This window comes from Salvelinus fontinalis, unplaced genomic scaffold, assembly GCF_029448725.1.
Source record: "Salvelinus fontinalis isolate EN_2023a unplaced genomic scaffold, ASM2944872v1 scaffold_0590, whole genome shotgun sequence".
In the NCBI taxonomy this organism is placed as follows: Eukaryota; Metazoa; Chordata; class Actinopteri; order Salmoniformes; family Salmonidae; genus Salvelinus; species Salvelinus fontinalis.
The window spans coordinates 1-25,279 of record NW_026600799.1 but is presented as its reverse complement, the minus strand read 5'-3'; the positions used below and the strand labels follow the sequence as shown (position 1 = coordinate 25,279).

Genomic DNA, 25,279 nt, shown 5'->3' with positions numbered 1-25,279 from the left:
GTGAGTGGACCAGAATAAGCAGTAAGTCATACATACGGTCCATGTATCATAGTTCACAAGAGAAGAAATAACTTAAATGTAAATGTAAGACACTGTTGCCTATATGTACAGACACTTGCCCAGGAGCCTCTGGCACTTCCAATGATGTGATACAAAGTGACATGATACACTCATTCATTAAAGACAACATGCTGGCTTCTACAATACAGTATTCTGCTTTATTACAACACAACTACAGGCATGCTGCACACACACACACACACACACACACACACACACACACACACACACACACACACACACACACACACACACACACACACACACACACACACACACACACACACACACACACACACACACACACACACGCTCACAAACACACACACTCACTCACTAACCTGGCATCAGGCTGCTGAAGGCGACTGTCCTCTGGCCCACAAAGTCCCGCCCGATGGGGTCGTGGTCCCAGACGAGGAAACGCACCAGAGCCACTTCCGCCATGTGGAGGGTAAAGGACAGGTTCTCTTCCCACACGGGGTTAAAACCTGGACAACACACACTGCGTCAGAGTACACACACACACACACGCACATGCCTCAGCTATGTTTGGGGCATATGCAAAGGGTACTGTCTCTGTGGGAACACACACTCACAACAGGATCTAACAAACTGAGTGACAAATACAACATTGATTCAAGTCCAATGGTCATGTGTCTATGGTGTGTTTGGCCCAGTACTGCCCTGCTGCCTGCCATCTATGTTTATAATAGATGACTGGGTCTGGATGGCAGGTCGGGTCAGGTCACAGTCACACTGACTCTCACACACAGAGAGAGAGGAGGACTCAGCAGGAAGAGAGATGAGGACTCAGCAGGGAGAGAGAGGAGGACTCAGCAGGAGAGAGAGGAGGACTCAGCAGGAAGAGAGAGGAGGACTCAGCAGGAAGAGAGAGGAGGACTCAGCAGGAAGAGAGAGGAGGACTCAGCAGGGAGAGAGAGAGAGGAGGGTTTAGCAGGGAGAGAGAGAGAGGAGGACTCAGCAGGGAGAGAGAGAGAGGAGGACTCAGCAGGGAGAGAGAGGAGGACTCAGCAGGAAGAGAGAGGAGGACTCAGCAGGGAGAGAGAGAGAGGAGGGTTTAGCAGGGAGAGAGAGAGAGGAGGACTCAGCAGGGAGAGAGAGAGAGGAGGACTCAGCAGGGAGAGAGAGAGAGGAGGACTCAGCAGGGAGAGAGAGAGAGGAGGACTCAGCAGGGAGAGAGAGAGAGGAGGACTCAGCAGGGAGTGAGAGAGAGGAGGACTCAGCAGGGAGAGAGAGAGAGGAGGACTCAGCAGGGAGAGAGGAGGACTCAGCAGGGAGAGAGAGGAGGACTCAGCAGGGAGAGAGAGGAGGACTCAGCAGGGAGAGAGAGGAGGACTCAGCAGGGAGAGAGAGGAGGACTCAGCAGGGAGAGAGAGGAGGACTCAGCAGGGAGAGAGAGGAGGACTCAGCAGGGAGAGAGAGGAGGACTCAGCAGGGAGAGAGAGGAGGACTCAACAGGGAGAGAGAGGAGGACTCAACAGGGAGAGAGAGGAGGACTCAACAGGGAGAGAGCGAGAGGAGGGTTTAGCAGGGAGAGAGAGAGAGGAGGGTTTACCAGGGAGAGAGAGAGGAGGGTTTAGCAGGGAGAGAGAGAGAGAGAGAGAGGAGGGTTTAGCAGGGAGAGAGAGAGAGAGAGAGGAGGGTTTAGCAGGGAGAGAGATAGAGGGAGGAGGGTTAGCAGGGAGAGAGGAGGGTTCAGCAGGGAGAGAGAGAGAGAGAGAGAGAGAGAGAGAGAGAGAGAGAGAGAGGAGGGAAAGGTTATGGATCTCTGGAGGTGGTGGTAGTACTATTAGATCACTGTGTGGAGGCACTGATCCATGACATGGTGCAGAGATGACTTGACTGAATGTCATATCTGGTTCTATGGATGAGTGGAGTGTCTGTATGATAAATTGTATAGTGTGCGTGTGTGTGTGTGTGCGTGTGTGCGTGTGTGCGTGTGGGTGTTTTACCATTGTCGTCCACTACTCGAGTCTGCTCCTTGCAGCAGTCCACTGGCAGGCCGATGATCTCCACCTCTACAAACGGGTCAATGATCTGAAGCAGAAGAGGGAACAGAGTTACAGCAGCATTGGGGTTTAGCAACACTATGCTAACAGGTGGCAACACATTTATAAGACAAAGAGATTATTGAGCAAACTATCCATTATGTTGGCAGAAAATGAGTGTGTGTGTACCTCTCCTCGGTCCCCCAGCATAGAGTCTGGTGGTTTGGGAAGCTGCTGTCCACTGATGATCTTCAGCACCAGCTGTTTCTTGGGGTAGGCAGGGAGGGGGTCGTCACTGAACGGGTTGAACGAGCCTGAGTAAAACAACCAATCAGAACAGTACTACGACAGAGTGTATCCTCAATAGCCTAGAATCACATTAACTCCTCATCTCTCCCTGTGTGTGTGTGTGTGTGTGTGTGTGTGTGTGTGTGTGTGTGTGTGTGTGTGTGTGTGTGTGTGTGTGTGTGTGTGTGTGTGTGTGTGTGTGTGTGTGTGTGTGTGTGTCAGTACCTTTACACATGGGTGGAGGTTTGAGGACGTAACCACAGCCACCGTTCACCATGAACTTGGCTCTGTTCAGCTGCATCATCCTTCCCTCCGTCTGGTAGTTCAGAGCCACTGAGGAAAACGCATTTAGCATTTATCTGTCTGTTGATCCTCTGATCAAATACACACAGGGGTTCTGTCTGGGAAGACAGACAGACAGACAGACAGACAGACAGACAGACAGACAGACAGACAGACAGACAGACCAGACCAGACAGACCAGACAGACCAGACAGACAGACCAGACAATGTTTCCCCATTTCCACTTCCACTGATGGTCAGTCTGGTCTGAACAACACAACTAGACCGAGAAATGTGATCTCAATGAATGTGGCAATAATCCCACCACAGAACACTGTGTTAAGGGATTAGGGGGAAAACACAGAAAAGGAGAGGAGATTCCAGTAGACAAGAGTTCACAGTAGAGGTCAAAGGTCCTCAATGGGACCTGGCAATCAAAACCTATTCTTCACAAACTCTTGTTGTTGACAGTAGGAGAAAGAGAGAGAGAAAGAGCGAGAGAGAAAGAGAGAGACAGTGGGCCATCACAGCAGAAATATTCGTGACCTTTTGCCACAAGAAAAGGGCAAACATTGAAGAACAAACACCATTGTAAAATCAATCTATATTTATTTTTGTACTTTAAAACCTCTTTAGGATAGGGGGTGCTGTTGTCACTTTTTCTGGAAATCGTGTAATTTTTAAACGGCTTCCTACTCAATTCTTGCTCGTACAATATGCATATTATTATTATTATTGGATAGAAAACAGTCTCTAGTTTCTATAGCCGTTGAAATTTTGTTTCTGAGTGGAACAGAACTCATTCTACAGCAATTTCCCTGACATGGAGTCAGATTTCACACATCTTGGCCCCTGATCTGGAGTCAGTTTAAAGGTCGCTGTGAATGCTATGAGGATACTAACACTGCTTACGTCTTCCCCTGGATGTCTTTACGTGATGACGATTTGAATGGAGTCGATTGCGCAATCACAGCCTCTATAAATCAGATCAACGTGTAGGTAGTAACTCTTTTCCAGCTGCGCCGGACGCGCGGTGGACACCGACCTGCTCTTTTTCCAAGCATTAGTGTAGCCAGTAATATTTCTCCGGTCATGTTTTTACTTGTAATAGGTGTTAAAGACATCATAAGGTAGTTAATTTAAACCGTTTCATAGCAATTTATATCCGTTTAGTGCGATTTTGGGACATTTATTTCTGAGACACTTTGAATCTCTGGACACGTTTCCAGTTCATGCCGAACGCAGTGGGCATTTCCACATGGAAAGAGGACAGCTTTCGACCAAAAGACGATTAGACCCAAGAAAGGATTCTTTGCCCAAGATTCTGATGGAAGAACAGCTCAAAGTAAGAACAATTTATTATGATAAATCGTGTTTCTGTCGAAAAATGTTAATCGCTTATGACGCCATTTTGTTAGACGTAGCTTCGCTTGGCGCAAACTGTATTGAAAAGTAAGGATAATTTAAAAAATGTAAATCAGCGATTGTATTAAGAATTAAATTGTCTATCAATCGCTGTCCACCCTATATTTTTTAGTCACGTTTATGAGTATTTATGTATACGACTAGATCACTGTCTAATATGGCGCACGACATTGTCTGACCAGCTGGGCAACTTTTGTCATTGTCTAACCATGATTTTGGTGGCTAAATATGCACATTTTCGAACAAACTGTATATGTATGTTGTAATATGATGTTACAGGAGTGTCATCTGAAGAATTCTGAGAAGGTTAGTGAAAAAATTTATATATTTTGGCGATGTTTACGTTATCGCTCTCTTTGGCTAGAATCAATGCTCTGGTAATGTTTGCACATGTGGTATGCTAATATAACGATTTATTGTGTTTTCGCTGTAAGACACTTAGAAAATCTGAAATATTGTCTGTATTCACAGGATCGGTGTCTTTCGATTAGTGTATGCTGTGTATTTTTACGAAATGTTTGATGATTAGTAATTAGGTAATACACTTTGCTCTATGTATTTATTCTAGTCTAGTTGTGACGGTGGGTGCAATTGTAAACTATGATATCTACCTGAAATATGCACATTTTTCTAACAAAACCTATCCTATACCATAAATATGTTATCAGACTGTCATCTGATGAGGTTTTTTCTTGGTTAGTGGCTATCAATATCTTAGTTTAGCCGAATTGGTGATAGCTACTGGTGTTGGTGGACAAAGAAAAGATGGTGTCTTTTGCTAAGGTGTTTAGCTAATAGATTTACATATTGTGTCTTCCCTGTAAAACATTTTTGTGAGGGCTGTCGTTCTCCTCTTTCTCGAACGAGGAGAGGAGAGAAGGATCATCAGACCAAAATGCAGCATTCGGGAAATAAGCCATATCTTTATTATAAACGACGATGGCAACACGAAAAACAAAACACTTTCAAAATTACAAAACAAGAAAACGACGTAGACGAAAAAACCTGAACATGAACTTACTTAACTAAAACGTAAAACTCACGGACAGGAACAGACTACATCGAAACGAAACGAACAACCGAACAGTCCCGTATGGTGCAAGACATAACACAGATACGGAAGACAATCACCCACAAACAAACAGTGAGAACACCCTACCTAAATATGACTCTCAATTAGAGGAAAACGTAAAACACCTGCCTCTAATTAAGAGCCATACCAGGCAACCCAAAACCAACATAGAAACAGAAAACATAGACTGCCCACCCAAAACACACGCCCTGACCATAAACACATACAAAAACAACATAAAACAGGTCAGGAACGTTACAATTTTAAAAATCGGACATGTTGGCTGGATTCACACGATCTGTGTCTTTCATTAGCTGTATTGGACTTGTTAATGTGTGAAAGTTAAATATTTAAAAAATATTTTTTTTTTGAATTTCGCGCTCTGCCTTTTCAGTGGAATGTGGGAGGAGTGCCGCTAGCGGCACCCCGGGGCTAGACAGGTTAACTATTTCCACATCATTACAACACTATATATAGACATAATATGACATTTGAAATGTCTTTATTCCTTTGGAACTTTTGTGAGTCTAATGTTTACTGTTCATTTTTTATTGTGTATTTCAAGTCATTTGAATGGAATTGGATTTTGAGAGAGAGTCTGAATTTGCATGACATGCATTACTTAACAAGTATCAGCAAAACATGACAATAAGATCGTTCAGACGTGTTGTTTCTGACCCAGCTGACAGCCCACGTTCCAGTAGAGCTGAGGGTTGAAGTTGGACGAGTCTATACGGTAGGCTGACGGGTAGATTCTAGACAGCTGTCGCTGGTTGACACACAGGAAGCGCTCAGCTCTGTGGTTCACTAGCTGCTGGGCACGAGTCTCACTGAACGACAGAACATTCCCCGGAGTACCTGACAGACGAAAGAAGAGGGATGAGAGAGGAATTGGAGGAGAGTAAAAAGCTGAGCAGTGAGTGTAAAAGGAGATGGATAGATGAAAGAGAGAGAGGGTATGGAAGTGAGAGAAGGAGAATAGGGAGAGAGAGAGAGAGAGAGACAGAGAGAGAGAGAGAGAGGGAGAGACAGAGAGAGAGCGAGAGCGAGAGAGAGGGGGTATGGAAGTGAGAGAAGGAGAAGAGAAAGAGAGAGAGAGCCTGATGGGTGGGGTGGGGGTTGTTTTTGGATTGGTTAAGGGCTTAGCAGAGAGAGATACTGTCTTTAAGAGTGTGTGTTTTCTTACTGTCGTCCAGTCCCTCCTGAGAGGCCACAGAGTTAGTGAAAACAACCAGGTCTGACAGATCTCTACTCAGCTTCATCGTCTTCCTCTTCCTCCCTCCCCTACAGCAAGAAGAAAAGACACAAAGAGTATGAAGGAGGAAGAGGCAGAGAGTAGAATGGAGGAAGAGGCAGAGAGTAGAATGGAGGAAGAGGCAGAGAGTAGAATGAAGGAAGAGGCAGAGTAGAATGGAGGAAGAGGCAGAGAATAGAATGGAGGAAGAGGCAGAGAGTAGAATGAAGGAAGAGGCAGAGTAGAATGGAGGAAGAGGCAGAGTAGAATGGAGGAAGAGACAGAGAGTAGAATGGAGGAAGAGGCAGAGAGTAGAATGGAGGAAGAGACAGAGTAGAATGGAGGAAGAGGCAGAGAGTAGAATGAAGGAAGAGGCAGAGTAGAATGGAGGAAGAGGCAGAGTAGAATGGAGGAAGAGACAGAGAGTAGAATGGAGGAAGAGGCAGAGAGTAGAATGGAGGAAGAGACAGAGTAGAATGGAGGAAGAGGCAGAGTAGAATGGAGGAAGAGGCAGAGAGTAGAATGGAGGAAGAGACATAGAGTAGAATGGAGGAAGAGGCAGAGAGTAGAATGGAGGAAGAGACAGAGTAGAATGGAGGAAGAGGCAGAGTAGAATGGAGGAAGAGGCAGAGAGTAGAATGGAGGAAGAGACATAGAGTAGAATGGAGAAAGATACAGAGTAGAATGGAGGAAGAGGCAGAGAGTAGAATGGAGGAAGAGACATAGAGTAGAATGGAGAAAGATACAGAGTAGAATGGAGGAAGAGGCAGAGAGTAGAATGGAGGAAGAGACATAGAGTAGAATGGAGAAAGATACAGAGTAGAATGGAGGAAGAGGCAGAGAGTAGAATGGAGGAAGAGACATAGAGTAGAATGGAGAAAGATACAGAGTAGAATGGAGGAAGAGGCAGAGTAGAATGGAGGAAGAGGCAGAGTAGAATGGAGGAAGAGGCAGAGTAGAATGGAGAAAGATACAGAGTAGAATGGAGGAAGAGGCAGAGTAGAATGGAGGAAGAGGCAGAGTAGAATGGAGAAAGATACAGAGTAGAATGGAGGAAGAGACATAGAGTAGAATGGAGAAAGATACAGAGTAGAATGGAGAAAGATACAGAGTAGAATGGAGGAAGAGGCAGAGTAGAATGGAGGAAGAGGCAGAGTAGAATGGAGAAAGATACAGAGTAGAATGGAGGAAGAGGCAGAGTAGAATGGAGGAAGAGGCAGAGTAGAATGGAGAAAGATACAGAGTAGAATGGAGGAAGAGACATAGAGTAGAATGGAGAAAGATACAGAGTAGAATGGAGGAAGAGGCAGAGTAGAATGGAGGAAGAGGCAGAGTAGAATGGAGAAAGATACAGAGTAGAATGGAGGAAGAGGCAGAGTAGAATGGAGGAAGAGGCAGAGTAGAATGGAGGAAGAGGCAGAGTAGAATGGAGGAAGAGGCATAGAGTAGAATGGAGAAAGATACAGAGTAGAATGGAGGAAGAGGCAGAGTAGAATGGAGGAAGAGGCAGAGTAGAATGGAGGAAGAGGCATAGAGTAGAATGGAGAAAGATACAGAGTAGAATGGAGGAAGAGGCAGAGTAGAATGGAGGAAGAGGCAGAGTAGAATGGAGGAAGAGGCAGAGTAGAATGGAGGAAGAGGCAGAGTAGAATGGAGGAAGAGGCAGAGTAGAATGGAGGAAGAGGCAGAGTAGAATGGAGGAAGAGGCAGAGTAGAATGGAGGAAGAGGCAGAGTAGAATGGAGGAAGAGGCATAGAGTAGAATGGAGAAAGATACAGAGTAGAATGGAGGAAGAGGCAGAGTAGAATGGAGGAAGAGGCATAGAGTAGAATGGAGAAAGATACAGAGTAGAATGGAGGAAGAGGCAGAGTAGAATGGAGGAAGAGGCAGAGTAGAATGGAGGAAGAGGCATAGAGTAGAATGGAGAAAGATACAGAGTAGAATGGAGGAAGAGGCAGAGTAGAATGGAGGAAGAGGCAGAGTAGAATGGAGAAAGATACAGAGTAGAATGGAGGAAGAGGCAGAGTAGAATGGAGGAAGAGGCATAGAGTAGAATGGAGAAAGATACAGAGTAGAATGGAGGAAGAGGCAGAGTAGAATGGAGGAAGAGGCAGAGTAGAATGGAGGAAGAGGCATAGAGTAGAATGGAGAAAGATACAGAGTAGAATGGAGGAAGAGGCAGAGTAGAATGGAGGAAGAGGCAGAGTAGAATGGAGGAAGAGGCATAGAGTAGAATGGAGAAAGATACAGAGTAGAATGGAGGAAGAGGCAGAGTAGAATGGAGGAAGAGGCAGAGTAGAATGGAGGAAGAGGCATAGAGTAGAATGGAGAAAGAGGCATAGAGTAGAATGGAGGAAGATACAGAGTAGAATGGAGGAAGAGGCAGAGTAGAATGGAGGAAGAGACATAGAGTAGAATGGAGGAAGAGGCAGAGAGTAGAATGGAGGAAGAGACATAGAGTAGAATGGAGGAAGAGGCAGAGAGTAGAATGGAGGAAGAGACATAGAGTAGAATGGAGGAAGAGGCAGAGAGTAGAATGGAGGAAGAGACAGAGTAGAATGGAGGAAGAGACAGAGAGTAGAATGGAGGAAGAGACAGAGTAGAATGGAGGAAGAGGCAGAGAGTAGAATGGAGGAAGAGACAGAGAGTAGAATGGAGGAAGAGGCAGAGTAGAATGGAGGAAGAGGCAGAGTAGAATGGAGGAAGAGACAGAGTAGAATGGAGGAAGAGACAGAGAGTAGAATGGAGGAAGAGGCAGAGTAGAATGGAGGAAGAGGCATAGAGTAGAATGGAGGAAGAGACAGAGAGTAGAATGGAGGAAGAGACAGAGAGTAGAATGGAGGAAGAGGCAGAGTAGAATGGATGAAGAGACAGAGAGTAGAATGGAGGAAGAGGCAGAGTAGAATGGAGGAAGAGACAGAGAGTAGAATGGAGGAAGAGGCAGAGTAGAATGGAGGAAGAGGCAGAGTAGAATGGAGGAAGAGGCTGAGAGTAGAATGGAGGAAGAGACATGGAGTAGAATGGAGGAAGAGACAGAGAGTAGAATGAAGGAAGAGGCAGAGAGTAGAATGGAGGAAGAGGCAGAGAGTAGAATGGAGAAAGAGGCAGAGAGTAGAATGGATGAAGAGGCAGAGAGTAGAATGGATGAAGAGGCAGAGAGTAGAATGGAGGAAGAGGCAGAGAGTAGAATGGATGAAGAGGCAGAGAGTAGAATGGAGGAAGAGGCAGAGAGTAGAATGGAGGAAGAGGCAGAGAGTAGAATGGAGGAAGAGGCAGAGAGTAGAATGGAGGAAGAGGCAGAGAGTAGAATGGAGGAAGAGGCAGAGAGTAGAATGGAGGAAGAGGCAGAGAGTAGAATGGAGGAAAAGAGAGAGTAGAATGGATAAAGAGACAGAGTAGAATGGGGAAAGAGGCAAAGGGTAGAATGGAGGAAGAGGCAGAGAGTAGAATGGAGGAAGAGGCAGAGAGTAGAATGGAGGAAGAGGCAGAGAGTAGAATGGAGAAAGAGGCAGAGAGTAGAATGGATGAAGAGGCATAGAGTAGAATGGAGGAAGAGGCAGAGAATAGAATGGAGGAAGAGGCAGAGTAGAATGGAGGAAGAGACAGAGTAGAATGGAGGAAGAGGCAGAGAGTAGAATGGAGGAAGAGACATAGAGTAGAATGGAGGAAGAGGCAGAGTAGAATGGATGAAGAGACATAGAGTAGAATGGAGGAAGAGGCAGAGTAGAATGGAGGAAGAGACATAGAGTAGAATGGAGGAAGAGGCAGAGTAGAATGGATGAAGAGACATAGAGTAGAATGGAGGAAGAGGCAGAGTAGAATGGAGGAAGAGGCAGAGAGTAGAATGGAGGAAGAGGCAGAGTAGAATGGAGGAAGAGGCATAGAGTAGAATGGAGGAAGAGACATAGAGTAGAATGGAGGAAGAGGCAGAGTAGAATGGAGGAAGAGGCAGAGAGTAGAATGGAGGAAGAGGCAGAGAGTAGAATGGAGGAAGAGGCATAGAGTAGAATGGAGGAAGAGGCAGAGAGTAGAATGGAGGAAGAGACATAGAGTAGAATGGAGGAAGAGGCAGAGTAGAATGGAGGAAGAGACACAGAGTAGAATGGAGGAAGAGGCAGAGTAGAATGGATGAAGAGACATAGAGTAGAATGGAGGAAGAGGCAGAGAGTAGAATGGAGGAAGAGACAGAGAGTAGAATGGAGGAAGAGGCATAGAGTAGAATGGAGGAAGAGGCAGAGAGTAGAATGGAGGAAGAGACATAGAGTAGAATGGAGGAAGAGGCAGAGAGTAGAATGGAGGAAGAGACAGAGAGTAGAATGGAGGAAGAGGCAGAGAGTAGAATGGAGGAAGAGGCAGAGTAGAATGGAGGAAGAGGCAGAGTAGAATGGAGGAAGAGGCAGAGTAGAATGGAGGAAGAGGCATAGAGTAGAATGGAGGAAGAGACATGGAGTAGAATACAGGAAGAGACATAGAGTAGAATGGAGGAAGAGGCAGAGAGTAGAATGGAGGAAGAGGCAGAGAGTAGAATGGAGGAAGAGGCAGAGAATAGAATGGAGGAAGAGGCAGAGGGTAGAATGGAGGAAGAGGCAGAGAGTAGAATGGAGGAAGAGGCAGAGAGTAGAATGGAGGAAGAGGCAGAGAATAGAATGGAGGAAGAGGCAGAGAGTAGAATGGAGGAAGAGGCAGAGTAGAATGGAGGAAGAGGCAGAGAGTAGAATGGAGGAAGAGGCAGAGAATAGAATGGAGGAAGAGGCAGAGAATAGAATGGAGGAAGAGGAAGAGGGTAGAATGGAGGAAGAGGCAGAGAGTAGAATGGAGGAAGAGGCAGAGTAGAATGGAGGAAGAGGCAGAGTAGAATGGAGGAAGAGGCAGAGAGTAGAATGGAGGAAGAGACATAGAGTAGAATGGAGGAAGAGGCAGAGTAGAATGGAGGAAGAGGCAGAGTAGAATGGAGGAAGAGGCAGAGTAGAATGGAGGAAGAGGCAGAGAATAGAATGGAGGAAGAGACAGAGAGTAGAATGGAGGAAGAGGCAGAGTAGAATGGAGGAAGAGACAGAGTAGAATGGAGGAAGAGACAGAGAGTAGAATGGAGGAAGAGACAGAGAGTAGAATGGAGGAAGAGACAGAGTAGAATGGAGGAAGAGACAGAGAGTAGAATGGAGGAAGAGACAGAGAGTAGAATGGAGGAAGAGACATAGAGTAGAATGGAGGAAGAGACAGAGTAGAATGGAGGAAGAGACAGAGAGTAGAATGGAGGAAGAGACAGAGAGTAGAATGGAGGAAGAGACAGAGTAGAATGGAGGAAGAGACAGAGAGTAGAATGGAGGAAGAGGCAGAGAGTAGAATGGAGGAAGAGGCAGAGAGTAGAATGGAGGAAGAGGCAGAGAGTAGAATGGAGGAAGAGGCAGAGTAGAATGGAGGAAGAGGCAGAGTAGAATGGATAAAGAGAGAGTTGAATGGATAGAATTGAGTAGAATTGAGAAAGTAGGATGGAAACATGCACAGTGACAACAGCATGGGAAGTAAAGCGGAGTGTCCATAAAAGTGACAGTTTACACCCCACAGTGTCACAGTTTACACCCCACAGCATCACAGTTTACACCCCACAGCATCACAGTTTACACCACACAGCATCACAGTTTACACCCCACAGCATCACAGTTTACACCCCACAGCATCACAGGGAAATACCTAACACAGAGCAGATCAAACAGCTTTCATTGACACACTAAAGGGTTATGGAGGCAGGCCAACAACGCACACACAGGAAGAGCCTTACATCCACCTTGACTGTTCCTGAAGACACATACAGTGGGGAGAACAAGTATTTGATACATTGCCGATTTTGCAGGTTTTCCTACTTACAAAGCATGTAGAGGTCTGTATTTTTTTTATCATAGGTACACTTCAACTGTGAGAGATGGAATCTAAAACAAAAATCCAGAAAATCACATTGTAAGATTTTTAAGTAATTAATTTGCATTTTATTGCATGACATAAGTATTTGATACATCAGAAAAGCAGAACTTAATATTTGGTACAGAAACCTTTGTTTGCAATTACAGAGATCATACGTTTCCTGTAGTTCTTGACCAGGTTTACACACACTGCAGCAGGGATTTTGGCCCACTCCTCCATACAGACCTTCTCCAGATCCTTCAGGTTTTCGGGGCTGTCGCTTGGCAATACGGACATTCAGCTCCATCCAAAGATTTTCTATTGGGTTCAGGTCTGGAAACTGGCTAGGCCACTCCAGGACCTTGAGATGCTTCTTACGGTGCCACTCCTTAGTTGCCCTGGCTGTGTGTTTCAAGTCGTTGTCATGCTGGAAGACCCAGCCACGACCCATCTTCAATGCTCTTACTGAGGGAAGGAGGTTGTTGGCCAAGATCTCGCGATACATGGCCCCATCCATCCTCCCCTCAATACGGTGCAGTCGTCCTGTCCCCTTTGCAGAAAAGTATCCCCAAAGAATGATGTTTCCACCTCCATGCTTCACGGTTGGGATGGCGTTCTTGGGGTTGTACTCATCCTTCTTCTTCCTCCAAACACGACGAGTGGAGTTTAGACCAAAAAGCTCTATTTTTGTCTCATCAGACCACATGACCTTCTCCCATTCCTCCTCTGGATCATCCAGATGGTCATTGGCAAACTTCAGACAGGCCTGGACATGCGCTGGCTTGAGCAGGGGGACCGCATGCGCTGCAGGATTTTAATCCATGACGGCGTAGTGTGTTATTAATGGCTTTCTTTGAGACTGTGGTCCCAGCTCTCTTCAGGTCATTGACCAGGTCCTGCCGTGTAGTTCTGCGCTGATCCCTCACCTTCCTCATGATCATTGATGCCCCACGAGGTGAGATCTTGCATGGAGCCCCAGACCGAGGGTGATTGACCGTCATCTTGAACTTCTTCCATTTTCGAATAATTGCGCCAACAGTTGTTGCCTTCTCACCAAGCTGCTTGCCTATTGTCCTGTAGCCCATCCCAGCCTTGTGCAGGTCTACAATTTTATCCCTGATGTCCTTACACAGCTCTCTGGTCTTGGCCATTGTGGAGAGATTGGAGTCTGTGTGATTGAGTGTGTGGACAGGTGTCTTTTATACAGGTAACGGGTTCAAACAGGTGCAGTTAATACAGGTGGAGAACAGGAGGGCTTCTTAAAGAAAAACGAACAGGTCTGTGAGAGCCGGAATTCTTACTGGTTGGTAGGTGATCAAATACTTATGTTATGATATAAAATGCTAATCAATTACTTAAAAATCATACAATGTGATTTTCTGGATTTTTGTTTTAGATTCTGTCTCTCACAGTTGACGTGTACCTATGATAAAAATTCCAGACCTCTACATGCTTTGTAAGTAGGAAAACCTGCAAAATCGGCAGTGTATCAAATACTTGTTCTCCCCACTGTACATAATGTATTAACATTTCACACTTTACAAACACACGTGATCGACTATTTGAAGAAGATGGGACACACACGTGATCAACTATTTGAAGAAGATGGGACACACGCACGTGATCAACTATTCGAAGAAGATGGGACACACACACGTGATCGACTATTTGAAGAAGATGGGACACACACAGACATTATCAACTATTTGAAGAAGATGGAACACACACAGACGTGATCAACTATTTGAAGAAGATGGGACACACACACGTGATCAACTATTTGAAGAAGATGGGACGCACACAGACATTATCAACTATTTGAAGAAGATGGGACACACACAGACGTGATCAACTATTTGAAGAAGATGGGACACACACACGTGATCAACTATTTGAAGAAGATGGGATGCACACAGACATGATCAACTATTTGAAGAAGATGGGGGACAAACAGACGTAATCAACTATTTGAAGAAGATGGGACACACACAGACAGGGTGTAAATAAATAGACACTTAGGGCACTTCAAAGAAGATTAAGGGCGCGTAAAAATGGTTTAGGGCCCTTTAAACACATGAGTGGAAGATGCTCCAGGCTGCAGCTTGCTGTTCTGTCAGGTATAGCAGGATTTGAGCTGACAGAACAGAAGAACCTAACTCATTAATCCTCATTTAAAATCCATGCACGTAATTTCACTATGACATAACACATGATTTATGTGTGAATGTTTGAGATCTCCATGCCAATCTCAAGGTGGGAGGGTCAATATGACGAGAGAGCCATTGAGAGCTGACCTGGTGATCTGTCCTCCCGCCTCTCTCCCAGAGGTCTCCTGTCCTTCCTCCTCTCCATCCGTACTCTGGGACTTCAGCCTGGATTTAGAGTGTCTCTGCAGGGGGAGAGAAACACACACACACACACCACACACACACACAAATTTACAGATAATTCCCATTAGCATTGCCCAAGCCCATACATGTAGCAGTCATAGTCATACATTTAGCAGTCCCACATTTAGCAGTCCCACATTTAGCAGTCTGACATTTAGCAGTCTGACATTTAGCAGTCCGACATTTAGCAGTCCCACATTTAGCAGTCCCACATTTAGCAGTCTGACATTCAGCAGTCCCACATTTAGCAGTCCCACATTTAGCAGTCCCACATTTGGCAGTCCCACATTTAGCAGTCTGACATTTAGCAGTCCCACATTTAGCAGTCCCACATTTAGCAGTCCCACATTTAGCAGTCCCACATTTAGCAGTCCCACATTTAGCAGTCCCACATTTAGCAGTCCCACATTTAGCAGTCCCACATGTAGCAGTCCCACATGTAGCAGTCTGACATGTAGCAGTCTGACATTTAGCAGTCCCACATTTAGCAGTCGCACATTTAGCAGTCCCACATTTAGCAGTCCCACATTTAGCAGTCCCACATTTAGCAATCCCACATTTAGCAGTCTGAAATTTAGCAGTCCCACATTTAGCAGTCCCACATTTAGCAGTCCCACATTTAGCAGTCCCACATTTAGCAGTCCCACATTTAGCAATCCCACATTTAGCAGTCTGAAATTTAGCAGTCCCACATTTAGCAGTCCCACATTTAGCAGTCCCACATTTAGCAGTCCCACATTTAGCAGTCCCACATTTAGCAGTCTGACATTTAGCAGTCTGACATTTAGCAGTCCCACATTTAGCAGTCCCACATTTAGCAGTCCCACATATAGCAGTCTGACATTTAGCAGTCCCACATTTAGCAGTCCCACATTTAGCAGTCCCACATTTAGCAGTCCCACATTTAGCAGTCTCACATTTAGCAGTCCCACATTTAGCAGTCCCACATTTAGCAGTCTGACATTTAGCAGTCCCACATTTAGCAGTCCCACATTTAGCGGTCCCACATTTAGCGGTCCCACATTTAGCGGTCCCACATTTAGCAGTACGACATTTAGCGGTCCCACATTTATCAGTCCCACATTTAGCAGTCTGACATTTAGCAGTCTGACATTTAGCAGTCCCACATTTAGCAGTCTGACATTTAGCAGTCCCACATTTAGCAGTCTGACATTTAGCAGTCCCACATTTAGCAGTCTGACATTTAGCAGTCTGACATTTAGCAGTCCCACATTTAGCAGTCCCACATGTAGCAGTCCCACATTTAGCAGTCTGACATTTAGCAGTCTGACATTTAGCAGTCTGACATTTAGCAGTCCCACATGTAGCAGTCCCACATGTAGCAGTCCCACATTTAGCAATCCCACATTTAGCAGTCCCACATTTAGCAGTCCCACATTTAGCAGTCCCACATTTAGCAGTCCCACATTTAGCAGTTCCACATTTAGCAGTCCCACATTTAGCAGTCCCACATTTAGCTATCCCACATTTAGCAGTCTGACATTTAGCAGTCCCACATTTAGCAGTCCCACATTTAGCAATCCCACATTTAGCAGTCCGACATTTAGCAGTCCCACATTTAGCAGTCCCACATTTAGCAGTCTGACATTTAGCAGTCCCAAATTTAGCAGTCCGACATTTAGCAGTCCCACATTTAGCAGTCCCACATTTAGCAGTCTGACATTTAGCAGTCCCACATTTAGAAGTCCCACATTTAGCAGTCCGACATTTAGCAGTCCGACATTTAGCAGTCCGACATTTAGCAGTCCGACATTTAGCAGTCTGACATTTAGCAGTCTGACATTTAGCGGTCCCACATTTAGCAGTCTGACATTTAGCAGTCTGACATTTAGCAGTCCCACATTTAGCAGTCCCACATTTAGCAGTACCACATTTAGCAGTCCCACATGTAGCAGTCCCACATTTAGCAGTCTGACATTTAGCAGTCCCACATGTAGCAGTCCCACATTTAGCAGTCCCATATGTAGCAGTCCCACATTTAGCAATCCCACATTTAGCAGTCCCACATTTAGCAGTCCCACATTTAGCAGTCCCACATTTAGCAGTCCCACATTTAGCAGTCCCACATTTAGCAGTCCCACATTTAGCAGTCCCACATTTAGCAATCTGACATTTAGCAGTCTGACATTTAGCAGTCTGACATTTAGCAGTCTGACATTTAGCAGTCCCACATTTAGCAGTCCCACATTTAGCAGTCCCACATTTAGCAGACCCACATTTAGCAGTCCCACATTTAGCAGTCCCACATGTAGCAGTCCCACATTTAGCAGTCCCACATTTAGCAGTCCCACATTTAGCAGTCTGACATTTAGCAGTCCTACATTTAGCAGTCTGACATTTAGCAGTCCCACATTTAGCAATCCCACATTTAGCAGTCCCACATGTAGCAGTCCCACATGTAGCAGTCCCACATGTAGCAGTCCCACATTTAGCAGTCCCACATTTAGCAGTCCCGCATTTAGCAGTCCCACATTTAGCAGTCCCGCATTTAGCAGTCCCGCATTTAGCAGTCCCGCATTTAGCAGTCCCGGAATTAGCAGTCACGCATTTAGCAGTCCCGCATTTAGCAGTCCCACATTTAGCAGTCCCACATTTAGCAGTCCGACATTTAGCAGTCTGACATTTAGCAGTCTGACATTTAGCAGTCTGACATTTAGCAGTCTGACATTTAGCAGTCTGACATTTAGCAGTCTGACATTTAGCAGTCTGACATTTAGCAGTCCCACATTTAGCAGTCTGACATGTAGCAGTCCCACATTTAGCAGTCCCACATTAGCAGTCCCACATTTAGCAGTCCCACATTTAGCAGACCAACATTAAGCAGTCTGACATTTAGCAGTCTGACATTTAGCAGTCCCACATTTAGCAGTCCCACATTTAGCAGTCCCACATATAGCAGTCTGACATTTAGCAGTCCCACATTTAGCAGTCCCACATTTAGCAGTCCCACATTTAGCAGTCCCACATTTAGCAGTCTCACATTTAGCAGTCCCACATTTAGCAGTCCCACATTTAGCAGTCTGACATTTAGCAGTCCCACATTTAGCAGTCCCACATTTAGCGGTCCCACATTTAGCGGTCCCACATTTAGCGGTCCCACATTTAGCAGTACGACATTTAGCGGTCCCACATTTATCAGTCCCACATTTAGCAGTCTGACATTTAGCAGTCTGACATTTAGCAGTCCCACATTTAGCAGTCTGACATTTAGCAGTCCCACATTTAGCAGTCTGACATTTAGCAGTCCCACATTTAGCAGTCTGACATTTAGCAGTCTGACATTTAGCAGTCCCACATTTAGCAGTCCCACATGTAGCAGTCCCACATTTAGCAGTCTGACATTTAGCAGTCTGACATTTAGCAGTCTGACATTTAGCAGTCCCACATGTAGCAGTCCCACATGTAGCAGTCCCACATTTAGCAATCCCACATTTAGCAGTCCCACATTTAGCAGTCCCACATTTAGCAGTCCCACATTTAGCAGTCCCACATTTAGCAGTTCCACATTTAGCAGTCCCACATTTAGCAGTCCCACATTTAGCTATCCCACATTTAGCAGTCTGACATTTAGCAGTCCCACATTTAGCAGTCCCACATTTAGCAATCCCACATTTAGCAGTCCGACATTTAGCAGTCCCACATTTAGCAGTCCCACATTTAGCAGTCTGACATTTAGCAGTCCCAAATTTAGCAGTCCGACATTTAGCAGTCCCACATTTAGCAGTCCCACATTTAGCAGTCTGACATTTAGCAGTCCCACATTTAGAAGTCCCACATTTAGCAGTCCGACATTTAGCAGTCCGACATTTAGCAGTCCGACATTTAGCAGTCCGACATTTAGCAGTCTGACATTTAGCAGTCTGACATTTAGCGGTCCCACATTTAGCAGTCTGACATTTAGCAGTCTGACATTTAGCAGTCCCACATTTAGCAGTCCCACATTTAGCAGTACCACATTTAGCAGTCCCACATGTAGCAGTCCCACATTTAGCAGTCTGACATTTAGCAGTCCCACATGTAGCAGTCCCACATTTAGCAGTCCCATATGTAGCAGTCCCACATTTAGCAATCCCACATTTAGCAGTCCCACATTTAGCAGTCCCACATTTAGCAGTCCCACATTTAGCAGTCCCACATTTAGCAGTCCCACATTTAGCAGTCCCACATTTAGCAGTCCCACATTTAGCAATCTGACATTTAGCAGTCTGACATTTAGCAGTCTGACATTTAGCAGTCCCACATTTAGCAGTCCCACATTTAGCAGTCCCACATTTAGCAGACCCACATTTAGCAGTCCCACATTTAGCAGTCCCACATGTAGCAGTCCCACATTTAGCAGTCCCACATTTAGCAGTCCCACATTTAGCAGTCTGACATTTAGCAGTCCTACATTTAGCAGTCTGACATTTAGCAGTCCCACATTTAGCAATCCCACATTTAGCAGTCCCACATGTAGCAGTCCCACATGTAGCAGTCCCACATGTAGCAGTCCCACATTTAGCAGTCCCACATTTAGCAGTCCCACATGTAGCAGTCCCACATTTAGCAGTCCCACATTTAGCAGTCCCACATTTAGCAGTCTGACATTTAGCAGTCCCACATTTAGCAGTCCCACATTTAGCAGTCCCGCATTTAGCAGTCCCGCATTTAGCAGTCCCGCATTTAGCAGTCCCGCATTTAGCAGTCCCGGAATTAGCAGTCACGCATTTAGCAGTCCCGCATTTAGCAGTCCCACATTTAGCAGTCCCACATTTAGCAGTCCGACATTTAGCAGTCTGACATTTAGCAGTCTGACATTTAGCAGTCTGACATTTAGCAGTCTGACATTTAGCAGTCTGACATTTAGCAGTCTGACATTTAGCAGTCTGACATTTAGCAGTCCCACATTTAGCAGTCTGACATGTAGCAGTCCCACATTTAGCAGTCCCACATTTAGCAGTCCCACATTTAGCAGTCCCACATTTAGCAGTCCCACATTTAGCAGTCTGACATGTAGCAGTCCCACATTTAGCGGTCCCACATTTAGCAGTCCCACATTTAGCAGTCCCACATTTAGCAGTCTGACATGTAGCAGTCCCACATTTAGCAGTCCCACATTTAGCGGTCCCACATTTAGCGGTCCCACATTTAGCAGTCCCACATTTAGCAGTCTGACATTTAGCAGTCCCACATTTAGCATGTGATTCTGCACGCTCAAAACATAAGCTACTAGTGGTGTGTGTGTGCGTGTGTGAGTGTGTGTGTGTGCGTGTGCGTGTGCTTGTGCGTGTGCGTGCATGCGTGTGCGTGTGTGTGGTAGAGGAAGAGGTAGCATAACATATCTATGAAAGTTCAAGTGGAGGAGTGGAGGATAATGTTGCCAGTAATTACAGTCTTTAGGCTGCTCAGTGGGTAGTACAGACAGTGCACACACACACCACTAGTAGCAACATGTATGACTGTTAACATGAAAAAGCCATTTCCTCCATGTGGTGGGGATTAGCAACAGCGTGACACACACACACACACACACACACACACACACACACACACACACACACACACACACACACACACACACACACACACACACACACACACACACACACACACACACACACACACACACACACACCAACTAGACAATTAAACCTTTCCGATTGTCTCTAAATAAGTAAAACAATATTAATTAAATCTATCTGAGACTGGACCAATGTAAGAGAGGGAGATGAGACATGAGAAGTGCTCTTCAAGGAGAAGAGACAGACAGACAGACAGACAGACTTTCTTCAGCCTCACAAACTGGACCCTGTGTCAACAGATCACTATCCTGACTTCTAAAGCTCGACATCTAAACGCCATCACTAGTAAACCAACGGTTTAGTTTGACATAGAAAGGACTTTTCCCATTGGCAGACCTGAGACAATACAAACATTGCTGAGTTACGATCTGGACATTGTGGACAAAGTTATTTGACAAGCAATAGAGACATGCCCATCGGAGTAGGACATCTTGATTTCTGTAACGAACAAAGATTATAGTGAAAGAGCAGAGATGATCTCACCTTTTGTTTGATGTTGCTGATGAATGATCGACTTTGGGATTTTTTAAGTCCCTCTTTGGGATTCTAGAGGGACAAAAAAAATACACAAGATGAGCTGAGAGACTAGTGCAGTACACACCTTTTATATTCATATACTGTCCATAATGTCTATACACACACCGTCCTGTACACACCATTATATCTTGATTGTTTATTTTATCCTGCATCTCCCCGACGGGCTTAGGAGAGGTGAATGTAGAGGCATGTGTCCTCCCAAAAAATGTACACGCCAAACCACTCTTCTTAAACCTCTACACGATGGGTGTCGCTAAACCTGGACGGTTGATGCTAACGTGAGCTAATGTAACTAGAATGACTTTGTAAACAACAGCCAACTTTCCAGGACATAGACATATCTGATATGGGCAGAAAGCTTAAATTATTCTTAATCTAAATGTAGTGTCCAATTTACAGTAGCTATTACAGTGAGAAAATACCATGCTATTGTTTGAGGAGAGTGTACAACAACAACAACTTTTATCATAGCAACTGGTTTGATACATTCACCTCTGAAGGTAAATAATGTACTTACATTCAGTAACCTTGCTCTGATTTGTCATCTTGAGGGTCCCAGAGATACAATGTCACATAGTTTTGTTTGATAAAATACATGTTTATGTTCAAATGTAGAAACTGGGTTCTACAGTTTGACCCCACTGCTGTCTCTGGCTCCACACCCACCCCGCCCGGCCATCTAAATGTGTGAAAGTTAGTGTATGATCCATCATGTATGACATTTATGGGAGTGTGTAAACTAAAAAATATACATTACCATAGCATTGTTGTATGTTCTCTATAGTTAAGTACTTGAACAAGTATCAAATGACCAATTTGGCAGATTTTGGCAAACACCTGGCAGACTTGATAGAACATATTGTGCAGTAATGTAATTCTTCACTGGATTAGTCTGAAACTTTGTACACACACTGGTGCCATCTGGTGGCCAAAATCTAAATGACACCTAGACTTCTATTTGAAAGTATGGCCTTTTTCTAACTGCCTGTAGCTCAGGACCTGAAGCAAGGATATGCATATTCTTGATATGCATATTCACTCGCCCGCTTAACCCGGAAGCCAGCTGCACCAATGAGGAAACACCTTTCAAATGATGACCATAACATTCAAACACACATGTCATGTACACTATTTTTGACATTGCTTGTTCTAATATTTGTATATTTCTTAATTCCTTGTTGTTGAGTGTATTGTTATCTATTACTGCACGGTTGCAAAATAAGCATGTCATTACACTCACAATAACATTTAGCAAAATATGTGTATGCAACATATTTTATTTGGATTTTTGTGTGTGTGTCTCTCGATTCATCACAGCCTCATTCTTAGCCTGGAGCTAGAGAACCCTTGACAGACACCAAGCAATAAACTGGTACATCTGTGAAGGAGGGAGAGAGGGGGACGGAGGAAGGGATAAGGAGAAGGAGAAGGAGAGGGAGAGAGGAAGAGCGAGGGAGAGAGAGAGAGAGAGGGGGAGAGAGAGTGAGAGAGGGAGAGGGAAGAGGGGGAGGGGGGGAGAGGGAGAGAGGGGAGAGGGGGAGAGGGGGAGAGAGAGAGAGAGAGAGGGGGAGAGAGAGAGAGAGAGAGAGAGAGAGAGAGAGAGAGAGAGAGAGAGAGAGAGAGAGTGAGAGGGAAGAGGGGGAGGGGGGCAGAGGGAGAGAGGGGAGAGGGGGAGAGGGAGAGAGAGAGGGAGAGGGGGAGAGAGAGAGAGAGAGAGCGAGAGAGAGGGAGAGAGAGAGAGAGAGAGAGAGAGAGAGAGAGAGAGAGAGAGAGAGAGAGAGAGAGAGAGAGAGAGAGAGAGAGAGAGAGAGAGAGAGAGAGAGGGAGGGAGAGAGAGAGAGAGAGAGAGAGAGGTTGAGGGGGAGAGAGAGAGAGAGGGGAGAGAGGGAGAGAGGGAGAGGGAGAGGAGTATAGGAACTCCCTGCTCATACTGTTGGACACACTGCATTAAAATGGATGTTTAGAGACCTGTTCATCTGAAAATACAATCAGCAGAGGAAATTAAATATTAATAAAAGAGACACTGCAGACATTTTTCTCTCACTAACAATGTATTATTTCTCTGCATTCAATGAAAGACCTACCAGCTCGGGTGAGAAGTTCCCTTTGGGATCAGCTGTGTGTGTGTGTGTGTGTGTGTGTGTGTGTGTGTCTGTACCGGTAGGTTCTTCTGCAGGCCCACGTGTGTGGCTCTGAGCAGAGCTCTGATGCTGGAGCTGTCTGTGTCCTCCTTGTCTCCAATCTGAGACTCCTTCAACAGAGAGTCCAGCTTCTTCCTGATGTAACTTTCCACTTGGTGGTTACCATTACTCTGAAGAAGGGAGGAGAGAGGGAAGGAGAGAGACGAGGGGAGGGAGAGAGAAAGAGAGAGAGAGAACGACAGAGAGAGAAAGAGAGAGAGTGACAGAGCAAGACAGGGAGAGAGAGAGAGACAGAAAGAGAGAAAGAGACAGGGAGAGACAGAGAGAGACAGAGAGCGACGGGGAGAGAGAGAGAGAGAGAACAACAGAGAGAGACAGGGAGAGTGACAGAGAGAGACAGGGAGAGAGAGAGAGACAGAAAGAGAGAGTAGAGAGAGAGAGAGAGAGAGAGAGAGAGAGAGAGAGAGAGAGAGAGAGAGAGAGCGAGAGAGAGAGAGAGAGAGAGAGAACAACAGAGCGAGAACGACAGAGAGAGACAGGGAGACAGAGACAGAGAGAGACAGAGAGAGACAGAGAGCGACGGGGAGAGAGAGAGAGAGAGAACAACAGAGAGAGACAGAGAGAGAGAGAGAGAGAGATGAGTTGATGATGTTGTATTGGTTGTGAATCCATCTGTCACTGGTTAAATACACCAGGTCATTAGTGTAGTCCTGGCAGTACTAGCAGTAGACAGACCAGCCCAGTACAAGCAGTACTAGCAGTACAGACAGAGTGTGAACAGATCAGTCCTGGCTCCAGTCCTGATCACACCTTTAAATCAGCATATATCTCACTACTTTAATTGGCTCTAAATATCACCCTCTCTTCACTGGGAATGAGGGAAACTAGCCAAGATCCCGAATGGCATATGAGAAAGCACTCTCTATGTCCAAAATGGCAGCTGTAGCTTGCTTTCCTCAGCTCGAGGTAGAAGTTGTCTCCAGCGACAGATCTAAAATCAGAGTACCCTACTCCAAAAGGTTATTCAGATAGCATAAACTGATCCTAGATCAGTAGCTGTAGCTCCTTAAACCTCATGAAAAAACAATCGAACGTAACAAAAGATGATGTAATGTAAACACATAATTATCATATATTTATCAGTCCATTTCAGATGTCAGAAATTAATTAGGGGGAAATCATATCTCCCATTCCTTTTGTTTTTCCGGTCAAGTTTGTCGAGGTGTATTGTATAATGAAGCTAATCATTCACTTAATTAGAATTGTTATTTACACACACACACACACACACACCGTGCCTGCGTCAAGCTCATTAAACATGAATTAGTCCCAAACACAACTGGGCTAATCGTCTGTCATACCTTCGCAGCTCTAACATTAAAGTCCTATTAGCGCAGTGAATTCTGGTAGTGATGGAGGGAGATTACTGTACATATCGCCAAATTATTTTGGACTATATTATATTGATACTTTGACTGTAAGTATTGATTTGCAAAAAATAAATACATGAAATAAATACATATACTGTACCAGTCAAAAGTTTAGACCCACCTGCTCATTCAAGGGTTTTTCTTTATTTTTACCATTTTCTACATTGCAGAATAATAGTGAAGACATCAAAACTATGAAATAACACATCATGGTAGTAACCAAAAAAGTGTTGAGCCAAGAGAGTGCAAAGTTGTCATCAAGGCAAAGGGTGGCTACTTTGAAGAATCTCAAATCTACACTTTTTTTGGGGTTACTACATGATTAATGTGTTATTTCATAGTTTTGATGTCTTCACTATTATTCTGCAATGTAGAAAATAGTAAAAAATAAACAAAAACCCTTGAATGAGTAGTCTAAACTTTGGACTGGTGCTGTACGTGGTCATGTATATATTTTTGCTAGGTAGCGTTAGCAGCAGTCGGCTGTATCTGTACCAAAACTACAGTATTTTACATCCCTATAGGCTGTTCTCCATCTTCTTTTTAAAAAGTGAGCCAACATGTTTTCAGTACTTTTATTTCCATGATTAATCCAAACTATTTTGTCTCTCTGCAGCAGAGTAGCAGATATGTTTGGAACAACAAATTGTACTACATAGAAAATTGTGAGAATCGTAATACATATCATATATGATAATATCATACCATTGGGACCCTGGCAATTACCAGCCCTAATTTTAGCTCAATACTGTCATTAGGAGTCCATTACATGGCCTGTCTCTGACCCAGTGACAACACACTGATTAGTGGACAGGCCTTCAAACTTCACCAGCCACCAGAATTACTGAACTGTGAAAAGGATTAGAGCTGCATTTTTATTTATTTTATTTAACCTTTATTTAACTAGGCAAGTCAGTAAAGAACAAATTCT

At 44.9% G+C, this 25,279-nt stretch overlaps 1 protein-coding gene across 1 annotated transcript in view; it reads right to left on the bottom strand.

The window, feature by feature from the left end:
• The window catches only part of LOC129846580 (1-phosphatidylinositol 4,5-bisphosphate phosphodiesterase eta-1-like), a gene marked incomplete at its 5' end in the record, with an annotated part of 49,653 nt that extends 26,327 nt beyond the window's left edge, over nucleotides 1–23,326 (bottom strand). Inside the window, 9 exons of the mRNA XM_055914524.1 lie at nucleotides 402–548; nucleotides 2,034–2,118; nucleotides 2,259–2,383; nucleotides 2,583–2,690; nucleotides 5,815–5,994; nucleotides 6,323–6,420; nucleotides 14,563–14,657; nucleotides 20,724–20,786; nucleotides 22,936–23,326. Of these exons, the coding sequence (XP_055770499.1) occupies nucleotides 402–548; nucleotides 2,034–2,118; nucleotides 2,259–2,383; nucleotides 2,583–2,690; nucleotides 5,815–5,994; nucleotides 6,323–6,420; nucleotides 14,563–14,657; nucleotides 20,724–20,786; nucleotides 22,936–23,326 (1,292 nt within the window). The remainder of the gene's footprint in view (nucleotides 1–401; nucleotides 549–2,033; nucleotides 2,119–2,258; nucleotides 2,384–2,582; nucleotides 2,691–5,814; nucleotides 5,995–6,322; nucleotides 6,421–14,562; nucleotides 14,658–20,723; nucleotides 20,787–22,935) is intronic.
• Nucleotides 23,327–25,279: the final 1,953 nt, after the last annotated feature.